Here is a 21918-nt window from a genome sequence, read left to right on the forward strand (position 1 = left end):
GAACAGGGGGGGGCAAAGCAAAATTGAACGGGGCTGGTGAACATGGGCAGTGGGCATGGCATGGCAAAGGTGCAGGCAACACAGCCCGCAGAAGAAGGCCGCTGCAGGCAAACACAGCCGGCAGATGAACTGGCCGGCACAGGCCTTGAAGTACCACAGCTGCAGATGATCCGGCCGGCACAGGCCTTGCAGCAACACAACAGCTGCCGATCAAGTTGGCCGGCCTCCGCCTTGAAGCAAAACACGGCCAGCCTATGAACTGGCCGGCACAGGCCTTGCAGCACACAGCTGCCGATGAAGTTGGCCGGCCTCCGCCGTTCAGTGGAGGTTGGTGGAGGGAGTGCGGTGGTGCTGGCCACTTGGAAGGCGGGCTCGGACCTACCTACCTGTCTCCCTCCCAACCTATCGCCTTTGCCTGTCACTGTACATACCCACTCCCTTAATTTGTCAAACCCCAATTTAGCCCCAACTTATTTTTTTATTGTTTTTATTTTTACTTCCCCACTATAAATCGTCCCCTAACCCCCTTTATCGTCCTTGTTCGGCTAACCTATTCTGTCACCTAGCCTACTCCCAACCCCTACGTTCCCTTCCCAGAGGGGAACAAGGGAGAGCTAACGTCCTGTGTCGAGGCCCAACGAAGCCTCAGAATGGCCTCCCCAGAGTTCGGCGATCTATAACCAAAGTGGGTCCAGCGGCCCACAACGACAGCGAGGGGATGGATGGTGCGGAGGGGTACATCTCCTAATCTACCCTAACCATTTAACTGTTAAACTACCCCGGGGCTTTCAACAAGCGCCTCTCGCTTAAACTATTGGTTCTAACAACCCAGATTCCCGTCGCCTGTGTTGGTGTCCTCACAATTTCGGGCCTCGCCCCCAATTTTCTCTCCGTGCCCTCACACGGTCTCCTGGCTGGGACACGTGGCTCCCTTTGGCAGGCACGACCCTCTGCCGAATCTCCCGCTATGGCACCCCCGGGCACTACACTGCCTCCGAGCCTACCAGCTCCCTAACACTGGGGAGTGCCCCCCATGGCACCTCCCCTGAAACGCACACGTGGCAGGCCGGCCTCCCGGGCCCCTTTCCGAGGGTCACCCGTGCCCACAACACTGCCCACGCGGCTAATGGCGCCCCGGGCCCCCGCACCAAGCAGGCGCACCCGTGCCCACTACGCTATCCCGGCCCCCCATGGGCCCTTGGCCTACCGCGGCCGACTAGCCTGGTGCCCGGGGTACCCACTCAGCGATACTCACCTTTCGCAGCCACGCTCCCAAGCCCGTCAACAGGGCTCCTGCACCCCTCCAAATGGGTCTCGAGCCTACTTCCCCACCAACAACAAAACGACCTCCATTTTTCAATTTGACTAACCCAGCTAACTCACTCTACACTGACCCCGGGGTCCCTTGGGCGGGAGTCACTCCTCCCCCCCATCACTCATCGCACCATGCATTCCCCATTCACTCCACACACACAGACCCGCTGGCCTCACTCACTCAACAAGTACTCACCTCACAACTCACCAACTCTTCAACACACACACCACTGAACTCTGCCATCCTTCTAACTACCTCCCCTAACTAACTCGTGCTCCCACGTCGTCCCTTACACTAAAGCACGTTCCTTTTAACCTACGTAGCTAAGCTACGTCCCCTCTACACATTCACAAGTCTGTCCCTGTCTCCAAATCATCAAAAATCATTTCCCATTTTCCCATCCTAAATCTGGCTACAATCCCTCTAACTAATCCATTCCACGGACTCCATGAGGACTTACCCCTGCCCCATGAAGTCGGTCTAACTAAGCTAACCCTTCCCCCTAACTAGTTTCCATCCTGTGCCCCGGTAAGGGGGGTCTTTCACCCCTTGCCCAGGAATCCTGTACACCCGAAAGTGAGGCTTGCTGTCTCTTTTTTTTTTTCATGCGCAGCACCTGCGCGGCAACTCAGAGCTCGCGCACTTTGCACCTGGCCGTGATGTCATGCAGCTGCACGTGTTCCTCGTCCCTCCTTGGACGGGACCATCCGGCAGAGATACCCCTCCTGCCGGATTCCAACCACACGTGCAGCCATGACGTCACCGTGCGCAAAAAAAAACACAAGCCCCACGTCTCGAGGGGTTTCCCACGCGAACACATGTGCTTTGCCCGTTGGAGCTGAACACACACGATCGCGTGGAGAACCCGTCCGGTCCAAATCCATTTACCTGCCTAAACTTTGTCCGTCCGCGGGATCGGCAAATCCACCGCGTGCGTTTCCGGACCGGGACTTCACTCTCGCAAGCGAGCACGTGGTGGTCTCGTGCGTTGCACAGCACGAACCGCGTGCTCACTGCTGGGTGAACCCGGCACGGTCCTCGAAACAACCACAGCCGCTACTCGGCTTTTGTTCCTCTCATGTCGCCGTCGTCGCCATTCCACACACGCATACCTGCGTGTTACGACGCACACAGTCCACTCAATCACATTCACACGGGGAGACGCGGCTGCGTGCTCCCGCATGCCGACCGACATCTCCCTCTCATACCGCTCTCTCACACACACGGTCTCCCTGGCACACAGCGACCTTGTACACGGCCGTTCACTCACGCGTGCGGGGGCACTCACCCGCGGTGCCTCACTCGCACTCCGTGCCTCATCCACACACGCGGGGGCACTCACCCGCGGTGCCTCACCCACACACGCGAGGGCACTCAACCGCTGTACCTCACTCATACACACGGCGACACTCACACACGCGGTCTCTTCCACACACGGTGCCTCACCCACACACGCGGGGGCACTAACCCGCGGTGCCTCACTCACACTCCGTGCCTCATCCACACACGGCGTGCTGGGAAGCACGTACTCCGGCACCATCGCCACCACACCACTCACACGTGGTGCCTCACTCATACTGGCCGTTTCACTCACACACACGGCCTCACTCACACACGGTGCCTCACCCACGCACGGCGTGCTGGGAAGCACGTACTCTGGCTCCATCGCCACCACACCACTCACACACGGGGTCGCTTCCACACACGGGGACGCACTCACACCTTGCACCACACACACAGGGACAACCACACTGGGGATTTGTGTCCCCACAAGGGTCTCCGGGGCCTCTATACCCCCCAAGCTCTCTGTGCACCTGTCCACAGCACTCGTCCCCTCAACCTCGCAAAGCACGACCGAACTCACCTGGTCGTGACTCACCTCAAGGGGGCATACTCCCTCCCCTCGTTCCTGGAGGAGGCCATCCAGCTGCTCGCACCGGGTCCCTGCACGCTCCGCGAGCTCACCCCCATTATCCTCCACTACCTCCGTGTGTGTGTGCGCGTCACTTACCCCGTCTTCCTCGTGTAGTCTTTCCTCTATTTTTTCTATCTCCCGTGTCTCTGCCAACTCTTCACCCTTTACCTCCCTTGTCTCAACTATTATTTCCTTTGTCACGGCCTTCATGCCCGCCTGCAGGCATCGGCCCATGTTCTGCGTCTCACCCCGGAACTTTTTCATTTCCTCCTTCATTTGCTGTGTATTCGCATCCATCGTCGTTTTCACTTCATTTGTATTTATATCCATCTTTTCGTTCATTTGTTTGTTCATGCCTTTCATTTCGTTTTTCATTTCATTTGTATTTGTATCCATCGTCGTTTTCACTTCATTCATTTGTTTGTTCATTGCCGCCAGCATGGCGCATAGCTGGGCCATGTTGGATGCACTCAGCTGAGCCGTTTCGGCAAGGGTTGGGGAAGGGTCTTGGTGGAGAGGGGGGGGGGAGGTGTCATACACCGCGGCCGCTGCCGCACCCACCTCGGGCCCTGGGTTCAGTTGGGCGAGTCCGTGTTCCTGCACAATCAACATTTCCTGCTCGGGGATTCCATCCTGGACCATGGACTCTACATTATTACACATATACATTTCTAATACCCCCGGCTCCCGCTCGCCTTGAGACGCCATCTTGCTTCTCGTGAAGGGTTAATTTGCTCGCTCGTAATTTGGAGGGAATCGGGGGTCGCTTCTCTCACCCCTGGACCGATTCCCGTGAATTTAATTGGAGACAGGAGAGCCCGTTTTCCTGTTCTCCGATACCAGTGCCGCGAGGAGGGCGATGGATTTGTATCCCACTCCTGACACCAGTGTTGCCGTATTTCGCGCCCGCCGGCGTGCGGACGGCCACGTAACTCGAATCGCGGCACGTCGCCCACCGGACGGACAATCCAGTCGTGACCCTCTCGGACTAACGCCGGGAACCAGTCACGGGTGGACCTTTCGGTCTCACCGCGATCGAGCCAATCAGCCCCCGCGTGGGATAGGGTTGCTCGCCAAATTCGAACTACCTAAGTACCCACGCGGAGGGTAGACCGGGCGATCGCACCTCGCCGCAGGTCGACTTCGGACACGGGCCACTTAAGCGACCCGTTCCGTACTATCAGAATAACCGAGCGGTGTTATCGTCGACCTCGACGGTTCGATTAATTATCGGGCGTATTCAGCCCACTACCAACCCTTTACGTGAAGCAAGATGAGGGTTCAATGGAGGAAAAGACGAAGCGAAGCGGGAGAACAGTTCAACAATAAAGCACATTTATTCGCGACGAACGGAAAGCACACAAATACAATTCCACCAAATGCACACAAAAAAAGAAAACACAATTCCATTTACACAAAAAGCAAACATAAAAGTGAAAACACAGTGCAGAGCTAATACCGACTACCGAGCACACGGCAACACTTATACAATTCTACTTCACAGACGGCGCCGACAACACATACCCAAAACCAAGGAAAAGAAATCCCCCAAGAATGGGGCAGGCCTGAGGCCGAGACCGGGTCGGGCCTACCCGTCTGGTGATGAGACGCGGAGCGGCGATGGCCCCGCAACCCGCGGGCCTCGTGGACAGTGCCTGGCTGGGGGTGGGAACGGGGCCCCCTTGGTCGCACTATCTCAGCGCGGGGGGAAACAGGAGGGGGTTGCTGATGCTCGGGGTATAGAGGATCTTTATTATCCCTGGTGTGCGTCTCCACCTCGGCCAGGTCGCGCTGCCGGCCTCCCTCGGGCGTGCAGCTCCTGGCACCGACGCGAGCACCCCCTCGTCCGACTCTCTTCAGCTTCTCCAGCCACTGCAGGCTTCGGGCTCCAGACTTCTTTCGTTCTCGTTTGCGACTCTCCTCTGACTCTTCGTTCCCTTTTTGCTGACTCCGACTCTCTTTGACCTTTCACCTCGCTCCCCATTGGCCCGAGAAAAAGTGGGCGTGAAGGCTTTTTGATCCACAAATTTGCATATATCGATCGCCCTGGGGGCGGGGCCAATTCGCCCCTCGCTCACCGATTGGACGGCAAAAAGTGGGCGTGTGTCGTTTTTGATCCGTTTTTGAAGCAGAAAATCCGTGATTTTGTACACGCTGTTCGACGCGCGCTCTGCACGAATCCAACACCGGTACCCACAGCGGGGCAAGAACGGTGGCGATGCTACGGTTGTGAGGTGTGCGTGAAGGTCGTGGCGGTTGTGGTGAAGCGGTGGTTGTGGTCGGTGGTTGATGTTGTGGTTGTGATCATGGCGGTTGGTCCAAAATAAAGATAGTAAAAGAAAAACGGCTATCCTGAAGAGTCGCAGCACGTATAAATGACATGTATTCCCACTAGACAACGGGTTTGGGCCTAACTACACATGCACTTACCGAGATACCTCACCTAAGGGACCTGAATGGTGGTTTGCGAATCTGGTAACCACAACAATATATATATGTTGTTCGTCTTTCGGCTGCTCCCGTTAGGGGTCGCCACAGCGAATCATCCGTTATGATCCGCATACTGATTTGGCATAGGTTTTACGCCGGATGCCCTTCCTGACGCAACCCTGGTCGCCTCTTACGACACAGGGATAAGGATTGGGTTTCGCCATGATTCCGGGCTGCCCTACAGCCTCTCATAGCGCGGCCCAGCGCAGAGAACCTGTCCTCAAGCGATCCTCCAACCCAAGCCTCCGAGTAGCCGGATTACAGGCGCATGCCACTACGCCCGGTATGTGTGTGTGTGTGTATGTGTGTGTGTGTGTGTGTGTGTGTGTGTATATATATATATATATATATATATATATATATATATATATATATATATATATACATATATATATATATACAAATAAACACACACACACACACACACACACACACACACACACACACACACACACACACACACACACACACACACACACACACACATATTTTTGTGTCCACATTAAATAAATAAATTCATATATAAACACACAACACAGCCACTGTGGTTGCACAAGTTAGTGCACTCTCAGCGTTGGTCCCAAGCCCGGATAAATGGGGAGGGTTGCGTTTGGAAGGGCATCCGGCGTAAAACCTGCGCCAAATAATTATGCGGATCATAAAACGGACTTCCATACCGGATCGGTCGAGGCACGGGTTAACAACGACCGCCACCGGTACTGTTGGTCAGCAGGGTACCGGTGGAAATTGTGTTACTGCTGGGCGAAGGAGGAGGAGACGGGGAAGGCGTGTCCAGAGGCAGTGGGAGAGGAGGAAGGGTAGAAGTGTGGAGGTGAGAGTTGGAACTCTGAATGTTGGTACTATGACTGGCAAAGCATGAGAGTTGGCTGATATGATGGAGAGAAGAAAGGTGGACATACTGTGTGTACAAGAGACCAAGTGGATGGGGTGTAAGGCGAGGAGCATCGGAGGTGGTTTCAAACTGTTCTACCATGGTGTGGATGGGAGGAGAAATGGTGTCGGGGTAATCCTGAAGGAGGATTATGTCAAGAGGGTATTGGAGGTGAGGAGAGTGTCGGGCCGAGTGATGAGTGTGAAGTTGGAAATGGAAGGGGTGATGATGAATGTCATCAGTGCATATGCCCACAAGTGGGGTGTGAGATGGCGTGTAAAGAAGATTTCTGGAGTGAGTTAGATGAAGTGGTGGAGAGTGTATCCAAAGAAGAAAGTGTGGTGATTGGAGCAGATTTCAATGGGCATGTTGGGGAAGGGAATAGAGATGATGAGGAGGTGATGGGTGGGTACGGTGTCAACGAGAGGAATGTGGAAGGGCAGATAGTGGTAGATTTTGCAAAAAAGAATGGAAATGGTGGTGGTAAATACGTATTTCAAGAAGAAGGAGGAACACAGGGTGACGTACAAGAGTGGAGGAAAGTGCACACAGGTGGACTACGTCTTAAGCTGGAGATGTAACCTGAAAGAGATTAGAGACTGTAAGGTGGTGGCATCGGAGAGTGCAGCGAGACAGCATCGGATAGTGGTTTGAAGGATGATTTTGGAGGTGAGGTTGAGGAAGAGAGTGAGGGCTGAACCAAGGACCAGATGGTGGAAGCTGAAGGAGGAAGACTGTTGCGTGAAATTCAGGGAGGAGGTGAGACAGGTGTTGGATGGTGGTAAAGAGGTGTGGGACGATTGGGCAACTACTGCAGAAGTGGTGAGGGAGATAGCTCGGAAGGTACTTGGTGTGACATCTGGACAGAGAAAGGAAGATAAGGAGACTTGGTGGTGGAACGAAGAAGTACAGGAAAGTATAAGGAAGAAGAGGTTGGCAAAAAATAATTGGGATAGCCAGAGAGATGAAGAAAGTGGACAGGAGTACAAGGAGTGGCAGCGCAAGGCGAAGAGAGAGGTGGCGAAGGCTAAGGAAAAGGCATATGGCGAGCTGTATGAGAAGTTGGATACAAAGGAAGGGGAAAAGGATTTGTACCGATTGGCCAGACAGAGGGACCAAGCTGGGAAGGATGTGCTGCAGGTCAGGGTGATAAAGGACGCAGATGGAAATGTGCTGACAAGCGAGGAGAGTGTGTTGAGAAGGTGGATGGAGTACTGTGAGGAGCTGATGAATGAGAAAAATGAGAGAGAGAAGGTTGGAAGAGGTGGAGATAGTGAATCAGGAAGTGTGGTGGATTAGTAAGGATGAAGTGAGGACTGCTATGAAGAGGATGAAGAGTGGAAAGGCGGTTGGCCCAGATGATATAGCAGTGGAGGCGTGGAAGTGCTTAGGAGAGATGGCAGTGGAGTTTTTAACCAGATTGTTCAATAAAATCTTGAAAGTGAGAGGATGCTTGAGGAGTGGAGATCAAGTGTACTGGTTCCGATTTTTAAGAAAAAGGGTGATGTGCAGAGCTGTGGTAATTACAGAGGTATAAAGTTGTTAAGCCACACCATGAAGTTATGGGAAAGAATGGTGGTTTTATGTGCAGCATAACCAGCAATATGTGCAGAACCAGCAATATGGTTTTATGTCAGGAAAGAGCACCACAGATGCGATGTTTGCTTTGAGAGTGTTGATGGAGAAGTATCGGGAAGGCCAGAAGGAGTTACATTGTGTGTTTGTGGATTTAGAGAAAGCTTATGACAGGGTGCCAAGAGAGGAGTTGTGGTATTGTATGAGGAAGTCGGGAGTGGCAGAGAAGTATGTGAGGGTGGTGCAGGATATGTATGAGGACAGTGTGACAGCGGTGAGGTGTGCGGTAGGAATGATGGACCGGTTTAAGGTGGAGGTGGGATTGCACCAAGGATCGACTCTGAGCGCTTTTCTGTTTGCAATGGTGATGGACAGATTGATGGACGAGATCAGACAGGAGTCTCCATGGACTATGATGTTCGCGGATGACATCATGATCTGTAGGGAGAGTAGGGAGCAGGCTGAGGCGAGCCTTGAGAGGTGGAGGTACGCACTGGAGAGAAGGGGGATGATAGTCAGCAGGAGGAAGATGGAGTACATGTGCGTAAATGAGAGGGAGGGTGGTGGTATGGTGCGGTTGCAAGGAGTTGAGGTGGGGAAAGTGGATGGGTTTAAATACTTGGGATCAACTGTCCAAAGTAACAGAGAGTGTGGTAGAGAAGTGAAAAAGAGAGTGCAGGCAGGATGGAGTGGGTGGGGAAGAGTTTCAGGAGTGATTTGTGACAGAAGGGTATCTGCAAGAGTGAAAGGGAAAGTATGGAAGACGGTAGTGAGACCAGCTATGTCGTATGGTATAGTTACTTATTTCATGCAATAAAATGCAAATTAATTATTTTAAAATCATACAATGTGATTTTCAGGATTTTTATTTTAGATTCCGTCTTTCACAGTTGAAGTGTCCTTCTGATAAAAAATTACAGACCTCTACGTGCTTTGTAAGTGGGAAAACCTGCAAAATCAGCAGTGTATCAAATACTTGTTCTCCCCACTGTATATGTAGGGTGGGGGTTAAGTTTGTTGGCCGAGGGCTTAATTGTTTGAGGCCGAGTGATCATCGTCACCGCAGGATAGATTTGGCACAAAAGGTTTGCATTTAAAGTCGCTGAATGCATTTCCACAAAAACAAAGTGTAAGACGATCCTTGAAAGACTTGAACCCACTGTGCTGCCTTCTGCTCCTTGGAGATGTATGTCCTGTTACCTGTTTTCTTGCAGGAAAGCCTTGTTTCACCAGCGGTGAAGAACGGTTCAGGGGCACAGCCTTTTTCTGTCATAAACTACAGGATGTCGGGCTTAAACAGATGGTGTGTCTGGTCTAACCGTTCACATGATACTCATGGCCGACCAACAACACACTCATCCTGCCACGCAACTTGTCTAAAATCACGATTTTCTCTGCTAATGTCATAACCTTACGGGATTTCTACACTCCACTACCACTCTGAGAGCCTTGATGTTTCGGTGCCATCCTGTATTTAAGGGTATAGTATGCAGCTATACAACGATGAGGTAAATACATCTCTTGGGCACAAGCTCAATCGACTACGGCAGCATGTAAACTGAAAACAGCGCGAGGGGTCGAAGATGGCGAGAGACATCACCTATGCGCATGACATGATCACAGCTCCAGATTCAAACCGGCGTAAAATCAAGTTTTATGCTGGTTTGGGAAACAAGCATCGCATTTATTCCCACATGTATAAATTAATCCGCTTTGCCAAAACCCGTGTTGAACGAGGGTTTTACTGTAATCAGAACTTTTTGGGAGGCAAAAGATTATATTGATGATGGGGACAAAAGAAGGATTAAGATAGAAAGAGTTCATTCAGTTATTGTGCAATAATGACCACGGGATAATGGGTAATCAATAATTTAACCCCTAAAAGTTCAATTTTGTTTGCATAAATGAAACGTGGGGCAAACAGATGGTAGATCACACAGCAACAACGAACACAAGCGAGTAAAAGATACATTTGTAAAATCAAAATTGCCATATTATACTTCCACTCCCATGATTGTTGTTCAACGGGAAGGCACACATACCGTCTTGATGCTGCGGTTGCAAACTCAATGCTCATTGCTCTGCCTGAAAAACAAAACAAAACAAAACATTCTTCTTCTTCTTCCCTTAATAAGGGGTGAGGCCAGAATATCTCGAATAAAAAGCCATGGGCAATGGAATTCATTTGAAAAAATAGGAGGGCTCACAAAAGCAGTAAGTGCCAGAAAAAAATAGATAACAATCCCCAACAAAACCCCGTGTGCATTCATTCGTAATTTCGGACGCGTCATAGCAGGCATCACGTAATTGGCAAGTTATTTAAATGCAAAACCTCGGAAAATGAGTCTGTTTCTATGAGGTTGAAGCCTTGGCGAGGTGTCATAGTTATTATCAAAATTATCTTGCCAGATTCTACAGATAAGGATTCATAGGAAACTAGGTGGAGTACGTTATATGTGAAACAAGTCGGCACAAACATGGCAGCCAAATACATGAGACAATGCCAGATTTGACAACAGACAAACACCGCCGCTGAATTTGGGGAGAGTGGCACACGATAACGGGGAACTGTAGGTAACCGCGTCATCATATGTGTGACGTCACTTTCCTCACTGGTCAGCAGGGCAATTGGGGAGTAATTTTCACCTCCACATGGATGCCAACCCACAGGTTTTGTCCGGACGCTATCCTCCAAATGCTGAGCATCAAACGAGGAAGCTGCATGTACCATTGTTACCTCACCTGTACTTTAGTCCGGTAAGCTGATGCGATCGAGCAGTATCCATGAGGCAATCCAGTCAGTGACCCAGTCTGTAACCACCAGTCATTATCGCTTAAACCAAACACAATTTTGATGAAACTTGGCCATAGACTTCATATCTGATGCCTAATGAAGGTGTATTGACCGCATCAAAATCTGCACTAAAGGTCTACAGGGGACAGGAGGAGGGGGTGTTTGCACCCTCCAAAATGAGTATTTGCTCTCTTCTCTGAATCTACACACACTATTTCGATGAAACGTGACCACAAGCTTCATCACTCGTGATGTTTCAAAGTTTGTTCTTGGCATTAAAAAAACAAAAAAAAAAAAATCAGGGTCTGGGGAGGGGGGGGTCTGCTGTGACTGTTTCTCCTGGTCCAGGTGAGCTTCAGGACTCGCAGTCCGACATATAATGTCTTTGGCATGACTCGACCTGGTTCAGAATCAAACCACCGACCACCCAGACTCATAGCAGACAAGCTAACCATTATGCCAGAATGTGGTAAAATACCATATTCCATGACACTTTATTGCATTAAAATAATTCTTAGCCTCATCTCATTCATCTCAAACCTCGATCTATAGCGTCACATTTGATTTTGTCTTTGAGGAAAACTGCTTCTTTGGAAGAAACCCACTGCACAGCTGGTGATTTTGTGAACCATAACACAATATATATATATATATATATATATATATATATATATATATATATATATATATATATATATATATATATATATATATATATATATATATATATATATATATATATATATATATATATATATATATATATATATATATATATATATATATATATATATATATATATACACACACAAAGGGTGTCCCAAAAAAAATGTACTCACTCTTTAAATGATAATAAATGCGTTGTTTATTGACTTAGAAACAACATTAATGGTTAAATGTATAAATGGATAAATGAATGTTTACAAATGTTCAAACTCACGACCATCATGTTCCAAACACAGCCGATAACGCGGACCAATGGATTCAACAGCATTACGAATCATTTCATTTGGAACTGCAAGACATTGTCTTTCAATTTCCTCATTGAGCTCATCGACTGTTGCTGGTTTTGAGCCGTAAACCTTATCTTTGAGATATCCCCATAAAAAGAAGTCCATTGGAGTGAGGTTTGGGGAATGCGCAGGGAATTCAACACTACCTCTTCGCCCAATCCATCTGTTTGGAAAAGTTGCTTCGAGATAGGCCCTTACATCACGGTGGTAGTGGGCAGGTGCTCCATCTTGCTGAAAGTAAATCTCTTTGTCACCAAATCTCTCTTCGACACGTGGACCGATGGATTCCTGCAGCAAGTTTAAGTAAACATCCCCAGTGACATTTTGGTCAAAAAAAGAATGGCCCAAGGATGCCCAATGCTGATATCCCATACCACTCTAACCCCTGGTAAGTTTAAATGGTGTTCCATAGTAACATGCGGATTTTCAGGAGCCCAGTAGGTGCAATTGTGTCTGTTAATTGAGCCATTTAACTTGAAGCTGGCCTCATCGCTCCAAACAATTTTGGATGGAAATGATGCATCTTCTTCGCATTTGCCCAGGTACCACTCACAAAATTCAGCTCTCTGGTCAGGATCGTCTTCATTTAGAGCGTGGAATAATGTTGGAATGGAACTTTTCCAATTAATTCGCTTCAAAATGCGATGGGCGCTTGATTTTGGGATTCCTGTCTCACGAGCCATTTGTTGTACAGATTTCCGTGGGGATCGGTGGAGGATTTCCAGCAATTTATTTTCCTTTGCAGGGGTGGTTGATGTCCGTGGTCTTCCTGAACGCTCCTTATGGACGTCATGCACAGTTCCATCTGTTTCAAACTTATCTCAGATGTGAGCAATGGTGCGTTGCGTTGGTGGATCTTTGTGAAAATGTCTTCTAAATTGTCTTTGCACTTCCATTATGTTTTCGTGCTTCCAGTAGCACTTTATGATAAATTTTCTTTCTTCAACACCGAGTCGTACTTCTGCCATTATTAGGGTCAATTTGATCTGAAAAATTCAATGAGTTGTGAGGAGCCAAAATGTGAGTACATTTTTTTGGGACAATATATATATATATATATTGTTACAGCTGTGGAAATTCGCATTACACCATAAAGGGCCCTCAGGTGAGATATCTTCATAGGTTCATATGTAGTTCGCCCAAACCCGTTGTATAGAGGGAATTCATGTGATCCATTCGGGCTGCGATCTTCCAGTTCGCCATTTTTCTGTTCTATCTCTTATTTCAAACAAACAGCATCTCAACAACCACGCCATCCCCAGCACAGCGCCAACCACACTACAACCACGCCACATCCACCATCTACGCTACCACATCTTCGCCACTACGTCCGCTTCCGAACGGCAAACAAAGGCGCCAAGGAGGGAACTGCGAGGATGCGCAGGTTTCCCTGCCTGTTTCTTCCGTTTGACTTCCCCACGCTTTGGAGTGGAGGAGGGGCGATGCAGGTCAAAGGTCAGAGGTCATGTGAAGGAGGGGTCTCATTTGGGGGAATAATCCTCAGGCCCAGAGCGAAAAACTGACTACCTCGGCCCCCGCACGGGGCGGGGTGGAGAGAGAGCGTGAGGGAACGCCCTTTTCGGGAACCCTCTCGAAGGAAGGTGGAGCCGAGAACGGGGCGGAGCGCTTTGGGTGCTCTTGCTAACTCCGTCTTTTTCTCTCTCTCTCTCTGGCTCTTTTCTTGCTCTCTTAGTCTTCGTCTCTTCTTCGTGGTGGCCGCTGGCTTGGTCTTCTGTGGTGCGGTCCCGAGACCCCGGTGGCGGGACGAGAGTCTGCCATTCCCCACACCACGACCTCGAGCAACCACGTTCCCCCCTCCCCCACTTTCTATCCGCGCTGAGATAGCGCCGGAAACCCCGTCCATGGCGTCGAGCGGCCAACACGTGCCGGCGCGAGGCGCGCCGGAGAAGACTCGCCTACCACGCCAGGGATCGGAGTCGCGGCCAGGCGCGACCACGCCGACGGACGTGGGAGAGGGACTCGATGGCCCAAAGGGAAGTCACCATTTTTCTTTTCGGGGTATTTGTGTGGATCTTGTGGCGCTGTGTCTCGTAAAGTAGAACTGTTTAAGTGTTGCCGTGTGTACGCGTATCGTCGGTTTTAACTGCTTTTCTTCTTGCATTTGCTTTTTGTGTATGACTGTATATACGTGCTTTCCGTGTGTCACGAAATAAAGTGCTTGCTTGTTGAACTGTACCCGTTTTGCTTTGTCTTTTCAACATTGACTCTCCATGCTGCTTCACGTAAAGGGTTCGTAGCGGGTGCAAGATCCCGGTAATTAATCTGAACCGTCCAGGTCGACGATAACACCGCTCGGTTATCCCGGTAGTACGGAACGGGCCGCCCAAGTGGCTCGTGTCCGGAGTCGACCTGTGGCGAGGTACGATCGCCCGGTTTACCATCAGCGTGGGTACTTAGGTAGGTCGAGTTTGGCGAACAACCCTATACTACGCGGGTGGCGGATTGTGGTGAGGTCGAAAGGCCCACCCGTGACTGGCTCCGGGCGATAGTTCCTAGAGGGTCACGACTGAATTGTCCGTCCGGTGGGCGACGTGCCGTGATTCGAGTTACGTGGCCGTCCGCACGCCGGTGGGCACGAATTCGCAACAATATTTGTATTTTATATATATATATATATATATATATATATATATATATATATATATCTATATATATATATATATATATATATTGTTGTGGTTACCAAATTCGCAAACCACCATTCAGGTCCCTTAGGTGAGATATCTCCGTAAGTATATGTGTAGTTAGGCCCAAACCCGTTGTCTAGTGGGAATCTTTATTTTGGACCAACCGCCATTGTTACCACCGCCAACCGCGTCTCAGCAGTCATCACAACATCAACCACCCACCGCGGCGCCGCTTCACCACAGCGGCCACGACCTTTCCCGTCACACCTCGCAACCGTCGCATCGCCACCGTTCTTGCGACGCTTGTGGGTACCGGTATTGGACTCGTGCAGGGCGCGCGCCGAACAGCGTGTAGAAAACCACGGATTTTCCGCTCCAAAAACGGATCAAAAACGACACACGCCCACTTTTGTTCCGTCCAATCGGTGAGCGAGGGGCGATTTGGCCCCGCCTCCAGGGCGTTGGAGGGCGGTCGCTATATGCAAATTCATGGATCAAAATGCATTCACGCCCACTTTTTCTCGGGCCAATGGGGAGCGAGGTGAAAGGTCGAAGGCAGGGGGTCAAAGGCGAAGCCACGGGGCTTATATAAGCGGCTGCGTTCGTCAGAAAAGGGTTGTTGGTCGTCGTCGTCGTCGTGTGCGTTGGAGTCGGAGCGAAGAGGACGGAGCTGTGGAGAGGCGGCGAAGGCAGACGAGGGGGTACTCGCGTCGTGCCGGGAGCTGCACACCAGGGAGGCCGACGGCGCGACCTGGTCTAGGTGGAGACGCTCGTCGCGGGACTCGAGACAGAGTAAAAATCCTCCTTTCCCCGAGCATCAGCAACCCCCTCCTGTTTCCCCCCGCGCTGAGATAGTGCGACCAAGGGGGCCCCTTTTCCCACCCCCTACCAGACACTGTCCGCGAGGCCCGCGGAGTTGAGGCACCATCGCCGCTCCGCGTCTCATCACCAGACGCGTAGGCCCGACCCGGTCTCGGCCTCAGGCCCGCCTCATCCTTGAGGGTGTTCTTTTTCTTGGTTTTGGGTATGTGTTGTCGGCGCAGTCTGTGAAGTAGAATTGTATAAGTGTTGCCGTGTGCTCGGTAGTCGGTATTAGCTCTGCATTGTGTCTTCGCTTTTACATTTGCTTTTTGTGTAAAATTGCATTGTGTTTCTCTTCTTTTCTATGTGCTTTTGGTGGAATTGTATATGTGTGCTTTCCGTTCATCGCGAATAAATGTGCTTTATGTTGAACTGCTTTCCCGCTTCGCTTCGTCATTTCTCTCATTGAATCCTCATCTTGCTTCACGTAAAGGGTTGGTAGTGGGCTGAGTACGCCCGATAATTAATCGAACCGTCGAGGCCGACGATAACACCGCTCGGTTATCCCGATAGTACGGAACGGGTCGCTTAAGTGGCCCGTGTCCGAAGTCGACCTGCGGCGAGGTGCGATCGCCCGGTCTACCCTCCGTGTGGGTACTTAGGTAGGTCGAATTTGGCGAGCAACCCTATCCCACGCGGGGGCCGATTGGCTCGATCGCGGTGAGACCGAAAGGTCCACCCGTGACTGGTTCCCGGCGTTAGTCCGAGAGGGTCACGACTGGATTGTCCGTCCGGTGGGCGACGTGCCGCGATTCGAGTTACTTGGCCGTCAGCACGCCGGCGGGCGCGAATCCGTAACAATATATATATATATATATATATATATATATATATATATATATATATATATATATATATGTGCCTGGATAATGCTTCAGGTGGTGGGCTTAGGATCCCATGATCCTGATTTCAAAACCCACTCGATAGTTGAATTAATACCAGGTGGGGTTGACTCTGCCTGTCATCCTTCTGAGGTCGGCAAAATGAGTGCCAGCTTGCTGGAAAACTGTGTCGGAGTGGCGACCCGTCCAGGATTATGTCCAATAGCCAAGGAGTCTGCTTTGGCAGCAACAACGGGGGTTTGAATCTTGCTACACAAATGATGCACTTCCCTGTCCACTGATATGAGGGGAGAGGTCAACTAAACATCTGCCATCTGCTTGGAAATCAGCAAACGTTATCGCTCTGTGTCAAAAAGGTGCAAAAACAGATCCCTGTAACGACAGACCAATCAGCCTTCTCCTATTCATCAGCAAGGTTATGGAATCCATCATCACTTCAGACATGAAAGCCTTCTTCTTCTCCAATGGCTTGATTTCAGAACAGGTCACTCTACCCTGGATATGCTGCTTCTGTTCTCCCAACAATGGATACAGGTACTCAATGTCGGACATGAAATCAGAGCCATATCCCAAGACATTTCGCGTGCTTTTGACACGGTCTGGCATCCAAGTCCATCTCCACTCATGGCTCGCAGACTTCCTCTGCTGTCACAGCCAACGTCTGGCCCTAAATGGAGTTCTCTCATCCCCTCTTCCTGTCCAGGCTGGAGTTCCTCAAGGCAGCGTTCTGGGCCCTGTTCTTTTTCTGGTTTTCATCAATGATCTCTCCGACTCTGGAAAATCCTTTACATCTCTGCTGATGACTCCACCCTCTCTCATCCCATCTGTCATCCCTCACACTGGCAAGCAGCAGCTTCTTCGCTCTCTGCAGATCTGGATAAAATCACAAACTGGTCCAACACGTGGAGCATGTCTTTCAATCCTGAAAAATCTCACTCTCTCACGATGTCTCTCCGAAAGAACCAATCAGAACACTCTCCCCCCTCGCCCCCCCCATCTACTTTCTTAACAATTCCCTGGAAGAAGTCCTTTCATTGAAGCCTCTGGGTCTCACTATCTGCCATGATCGTTCTTGGGAAAGCCACATTTCCAACCTGGCCTCCAACGCCAGAATATGCCTGGTGTTGGCTTAATGGTTCGTGTGGCGGGCTTTGGATCCAAGGGTCCTGAGTTCATTTCCCACTCAGCTGTTGAATTAATGAGGTGGGATTAACTCAGTCTGTCATCCTTCCGAGGTCCGCAAAATGAGTGCCAGCATTTTGGTATCCTGCGTCGGAGTGGCGACCTGTCCAGGATTGTACCCAATAGCCAAGGAGACTGCTTAGGCAGCACCAACGCTCTGCACAGAGTATGGTCCCAATCTCATCCTCCTCCAACGCCAGTCACCGACTGGGAATCCTCCATCGTGCAAAGTCCTTCCTCGGCCCACCTGAGCTCCTAACCACATACAAAGCTTTCATCCACAGCCTGATGGAGTACTGCTCTCCCCTCTGGGCTGGTGCTCCTGCCTCTCACCTTTCTCGGCTTCACGCTGTAGAAACCAAGGCATTTCGGATCATTGGCATCTCCCGCAATGAGGCTGAGTCTTTGGGCTTCTCACTCAATCACCGAAGGTTGGTCGGTGGTCTTTCTGTCTTCTACAGTCTCCTCTCCAGCCTCGTCCCCCTTGCTCTCTCTGCGATTTGTCCCCACCACATTTCCGCAGGGCGCTCAAGGTCCGCCAACAACCCCTTTGTGGTAAAACTACCAAAATCACGAATCACTGCTCACCTTCACTCTTTCATTCCTCTTTTTTCCTGCCTTTGGAATAAACTCCCTCACTCTATTCATTCCCATTCTTCCCTCCAGGCCTTCAAAACAGCTGTTCACCACCACCTCTTATCATTCCCCATCCAAATCCTCGATCTTTTCTACCCCCGATAATCCACCCCAAACCCACCTCCTTCAAATTCCCTGCTTTCCTTCCTGAAAGTCCCTGTAATGTCCATCTTCTATTCCCCATGTTCCCCGTCCCATCCCTCTCCCTTCCACAGATCTCCAAATGTCTCTGTTCCCCACTATTTTGTCCTTCCCACTCCCTCCCCTCCTGTCTCATGCCCCCCTTGATGTGCGTTTTGTGTTAGCTCTCATACGAGCCTCGACAAGGTATACAAAAAAAAGAAGAAAAAAAAAGACCGAGCCGATTACAATATCCTCCTGTTTTTTTTCAAAAAGCATACTAATTGCCTGGATTTGGTTCAGGAACTGAACCAAAATTGAATTGGCTTGTTCTGGTCACCTAACCAATTCATCTACCAAGCTTTGTCTGAATCCGTCCACAACCTTTTGAAATACCGTGCTACATATCGTTTTTGGCCCGATATCTCGACGGTGAAGAATCACTCAAAAAAATTTTTTTTTAACTATTGTATCCAGGTCTGGATCCTAATCTTCACCAAAATCTAATCAATTTGTCCTTGTTACACAGCCAACCTGTCCACAAATTTTGTCCGTAACGTTTTGAGATATCTTGCTCATAGAAAGACAACCAGACAAACAAACAAACAAACGGAGGTGGAAATAACCTCCGCCCATGGGGTTACTGGAAGAATATGTGCATCCTGGAGAAGATAGGGACAATCATTCGAATGTTATCATATCACAGGTTGAGAAAATAAAGTTTCTTTCCAATCAGAGGTGGTAATGTTTTTTTTCTAGCAGGGCAATGTATTTGAGGTTCGTGCGAATGTATCACATTAAATGGCTAAGCAGTTAAAATGTTCAAGCAAAAGATCCAGTGACAGAAAGGTAAGGCTTCAGCAAAATCCCACCATCGAGAGGTACACCATTGTACTCTTTCTGCGCACGCACTGCGTCACTGCTGCTCTGGAAGTTCACGTGAGCCAAGCCGAGGCTACGTCCACTGCGATCATAGCGCACCGCTACGCGGAGCAGAGAACCGAACTCAGAAAAAAGTTCCTGCATAAAATATTGTGGCAAACAAACAAAAGTGCAGATAAAAATGTAAAAAGTTTTTCTTTTATGAACTCAAATCTTACATAAATCTCAAATCTTTATAAACCGAAATATTTTATAAACTCAAGTCTCAAAATCCCGTACCTTCAGATCATCATCGGACACTCCGTAATCAAGGTTCGACACGATTAGCTTGGAAGTTTCTCCGGCCATTCTCGTCTCGCCAACCCGTCCGCCGAGACGTCTTCCTCCGAGTCGCATCCCAACCAAGTTCTCTTCAAACTTGTCATGCTGCCATTTATCTGGAATATCTTCTGGCTGAAGAAGGTAAATCGTTGATTACTGAGCAAATTTCATTCATGCACAATGCAAAGCAACCTTTCCAACACAATTGTGAAGTTATACAATAGAAGTTACAAAAAAAAAGTACAAAACGAGACAGTAAGTGATCAAATAAAACAGGGGGATAAAACAACAACAAACCAGAATGGCAGTCTGTAGATTGCATACCTATACCAGGCTTAACAGTTTACGTTTTGTATCCCACTGAAAGGCCGAATCTGCATCTGAATCTGAACCAAAATTTAATTAGCTTGTTCTTGTCACCGACCAAACTCATCCATCTGTCCATAACTGTTTGAGATATCATGCTATATATAGTTTTTGGCCTATCATTTTGTGAAAAATCACTTCAAAAAAAATTGAATAAAATTATAGTATCCAGATCCGGATCTTCACCAAAATCGAATCAATTTGTCTTTGTCACACACACACACACACAACCTGTCCACCAACTTTCATCCGAATCCGTTCATAACTTTTTGATATATCCTGCTAACAGAGACAGACAGATAAAAAAAAAAATCACTCATAGAGCGACAACTTGGCGAAACGGAATGGCACTCGGTAGAGTACATACCTCTGCCAGGATGAACAGTTTAAATTTTGTATCCTACTGATAGGCCGGATCTAAATCCGGGCCTGAGCCAAAATCGAATCGGCTGGTTCTTGACCGAACCAACTCATCCACCAAGTTTCATCCGAATCCGTCCACAACTTTTTGAGATATCATGCAAATATCGTTTTTAGCCCCATCTCTCAATGGTGACGAATCAGTTAAATATAAAATAATTATCGTATGCAGATCTGAATTCAGATTTTTACCAAAATTGAATCAAGTCTTTCTCGTGGCACACCCAACGTGTGCACCAAGTTTCATGTGAATCCATCCATAACATTGCATATCATAACATAACAGTGGTAGAAGTTGCATATCCAAGCATTTTAAAAAATAATCTAGATATAATTTGATGTCGCGAGGTACGACATACTTATGCCCACATTTAGTGTTCGCTTGCTCTAGCTTTGACATAAAATCTCAAGACCATTTGACTTCAACATCTAATCTGTACAAACTGTATGTATCACGGTACATGTACTTAGTTTAGTTCAAATCCCAACCTCGACGCCATTTTTCCTGACATGAAATCTGACCTTTGACCTCTTGATGCCAAAATTGAATCAGTTCATTTTTACATCATTGTACATACTTGTACCAAGGTTGATTTAAATCCCTTCAGCTGTTCTCAAGTATCACATTTTAACTGACATGACCTCTGACCTCTTGATGCTGAAATCTAATCAATTCATCTTTGCATCATAATACAGGGTGTTCCAAAAAGGCCTGGACAACTTTTATTGTTAATATATTTAGGACCACAAATGATACAATGATGCCCTTTGCTTTATATCATACAGAAACTCGTAAAGTTTTGTTTATGTTCAGGTCTGGTGGTTTAGTGTAAAACAAAATTGTGACTCCATGGGAGAAAGCTCAGTGCGTCGAATGGTTCATCAAGACGAGATCCGACAAGCAAGTTCAGCATAATTTTCGGACAAGGTATGGAAGGAATCCACCATCGCGGACTGGTATCAGAGAGTGGTACAAGAGGTTTAAGGAGGCTGCAAGTTGTCAGAAACAGAAAAGTACTGGTCGACCAAGCACAAGTGCAGCAGATGTTGAACGAGGATGTGAATCATTTCAACAAAGTCTCAGAAAATCAATTCAATAATGCAGAGAACTGGGACTACCATCCACCACTATACACAAGATTTTGCATAAAAGAGTGAAGCTTTATGCCTATAAGGAGCAGATTCTGCAGGACCTCAAAAACAAAATTATGGACCCAAACGCAAGGTGTTTGCCTTGGAAATGCTCAGTCACGTAGAGGATGATGAATATTATCTGAAAAAGGTCATGTTCACAGACGAAGATTGCTTTCATGGATCGGAGAAATGTATCGAGAAGGATCCAACCACCTGGCCCCCACAATCACCAGACATAACCCCCTTTGATAAATTTTTTCTGTGGGAGTTTGTCAAAGATGTTGTCTACAACACCAAGGTGGCAAACCTGCAGGATCTCCATTCTTGGATCACAGCTACACGCGCACTGGCGGACGCAAAAATGCCGAGCCGAACATCGCAAGAACTCATGTACCGACTTGGTGTCCTACGCGTGACAAACGGAGCTCACATTGAAGTGTATTTATGATGTGCACAAAACTTTATGAGTTTCTGTATCATATAAACCAGAGGGTATGATTGTATTATTTGTG

The 21918-nt window shown here is 48.7% G+C and overlaps 1 protein-coding gene across 2 annotated transcripts in view; it reads right to left on the reverse strand.

Moving 5' to 3' along the window:
* The window catches only part of LOC147035499 (THO complex subunit 4-like), a 64356-nt gene that overhangs the window by 30347 nt on the left and 12091 nt on the right, over nucleotides 1–21918 (reverse strand). For both annotated transcript variants that reach the window (XM_085899360.1, XM_085899351.1), the window contains exons 2-4: nucleotides 19445–19618; nucleotides 19156–19303; nucleotides 10230–10272 (exon numbers count right to left, since the gene is read on the reverse strand). In XM_085899360.1, coding sequence (XP_085755486.1) covers nucleotides 10230–10272; nucleotides 19156–19303; nucleotides 19445–19618 — 365 coding nt within the window. The remainder of the gene's footprint in view (nucleotides 1–10229; nucleotides 10273–19155; nucleotides 19304–19444; nucleotides 19619–21918) is intronic.

The sequence above is a fragment of the Eptatretus burgeri genome, chromosome 1 (genome assembly GCF_056783735.1).
Source record: "Eptatretus burgeri isolate ZD-2024b chromosome 1, Ebu_testis_v1, whole genome shotgun sequence".
NCBI lineage: Eukaryota > Metazoa > Chordata > Myxini > Myxiniformes > Myxinidae > Eptatretus > Eptatretus burgeri.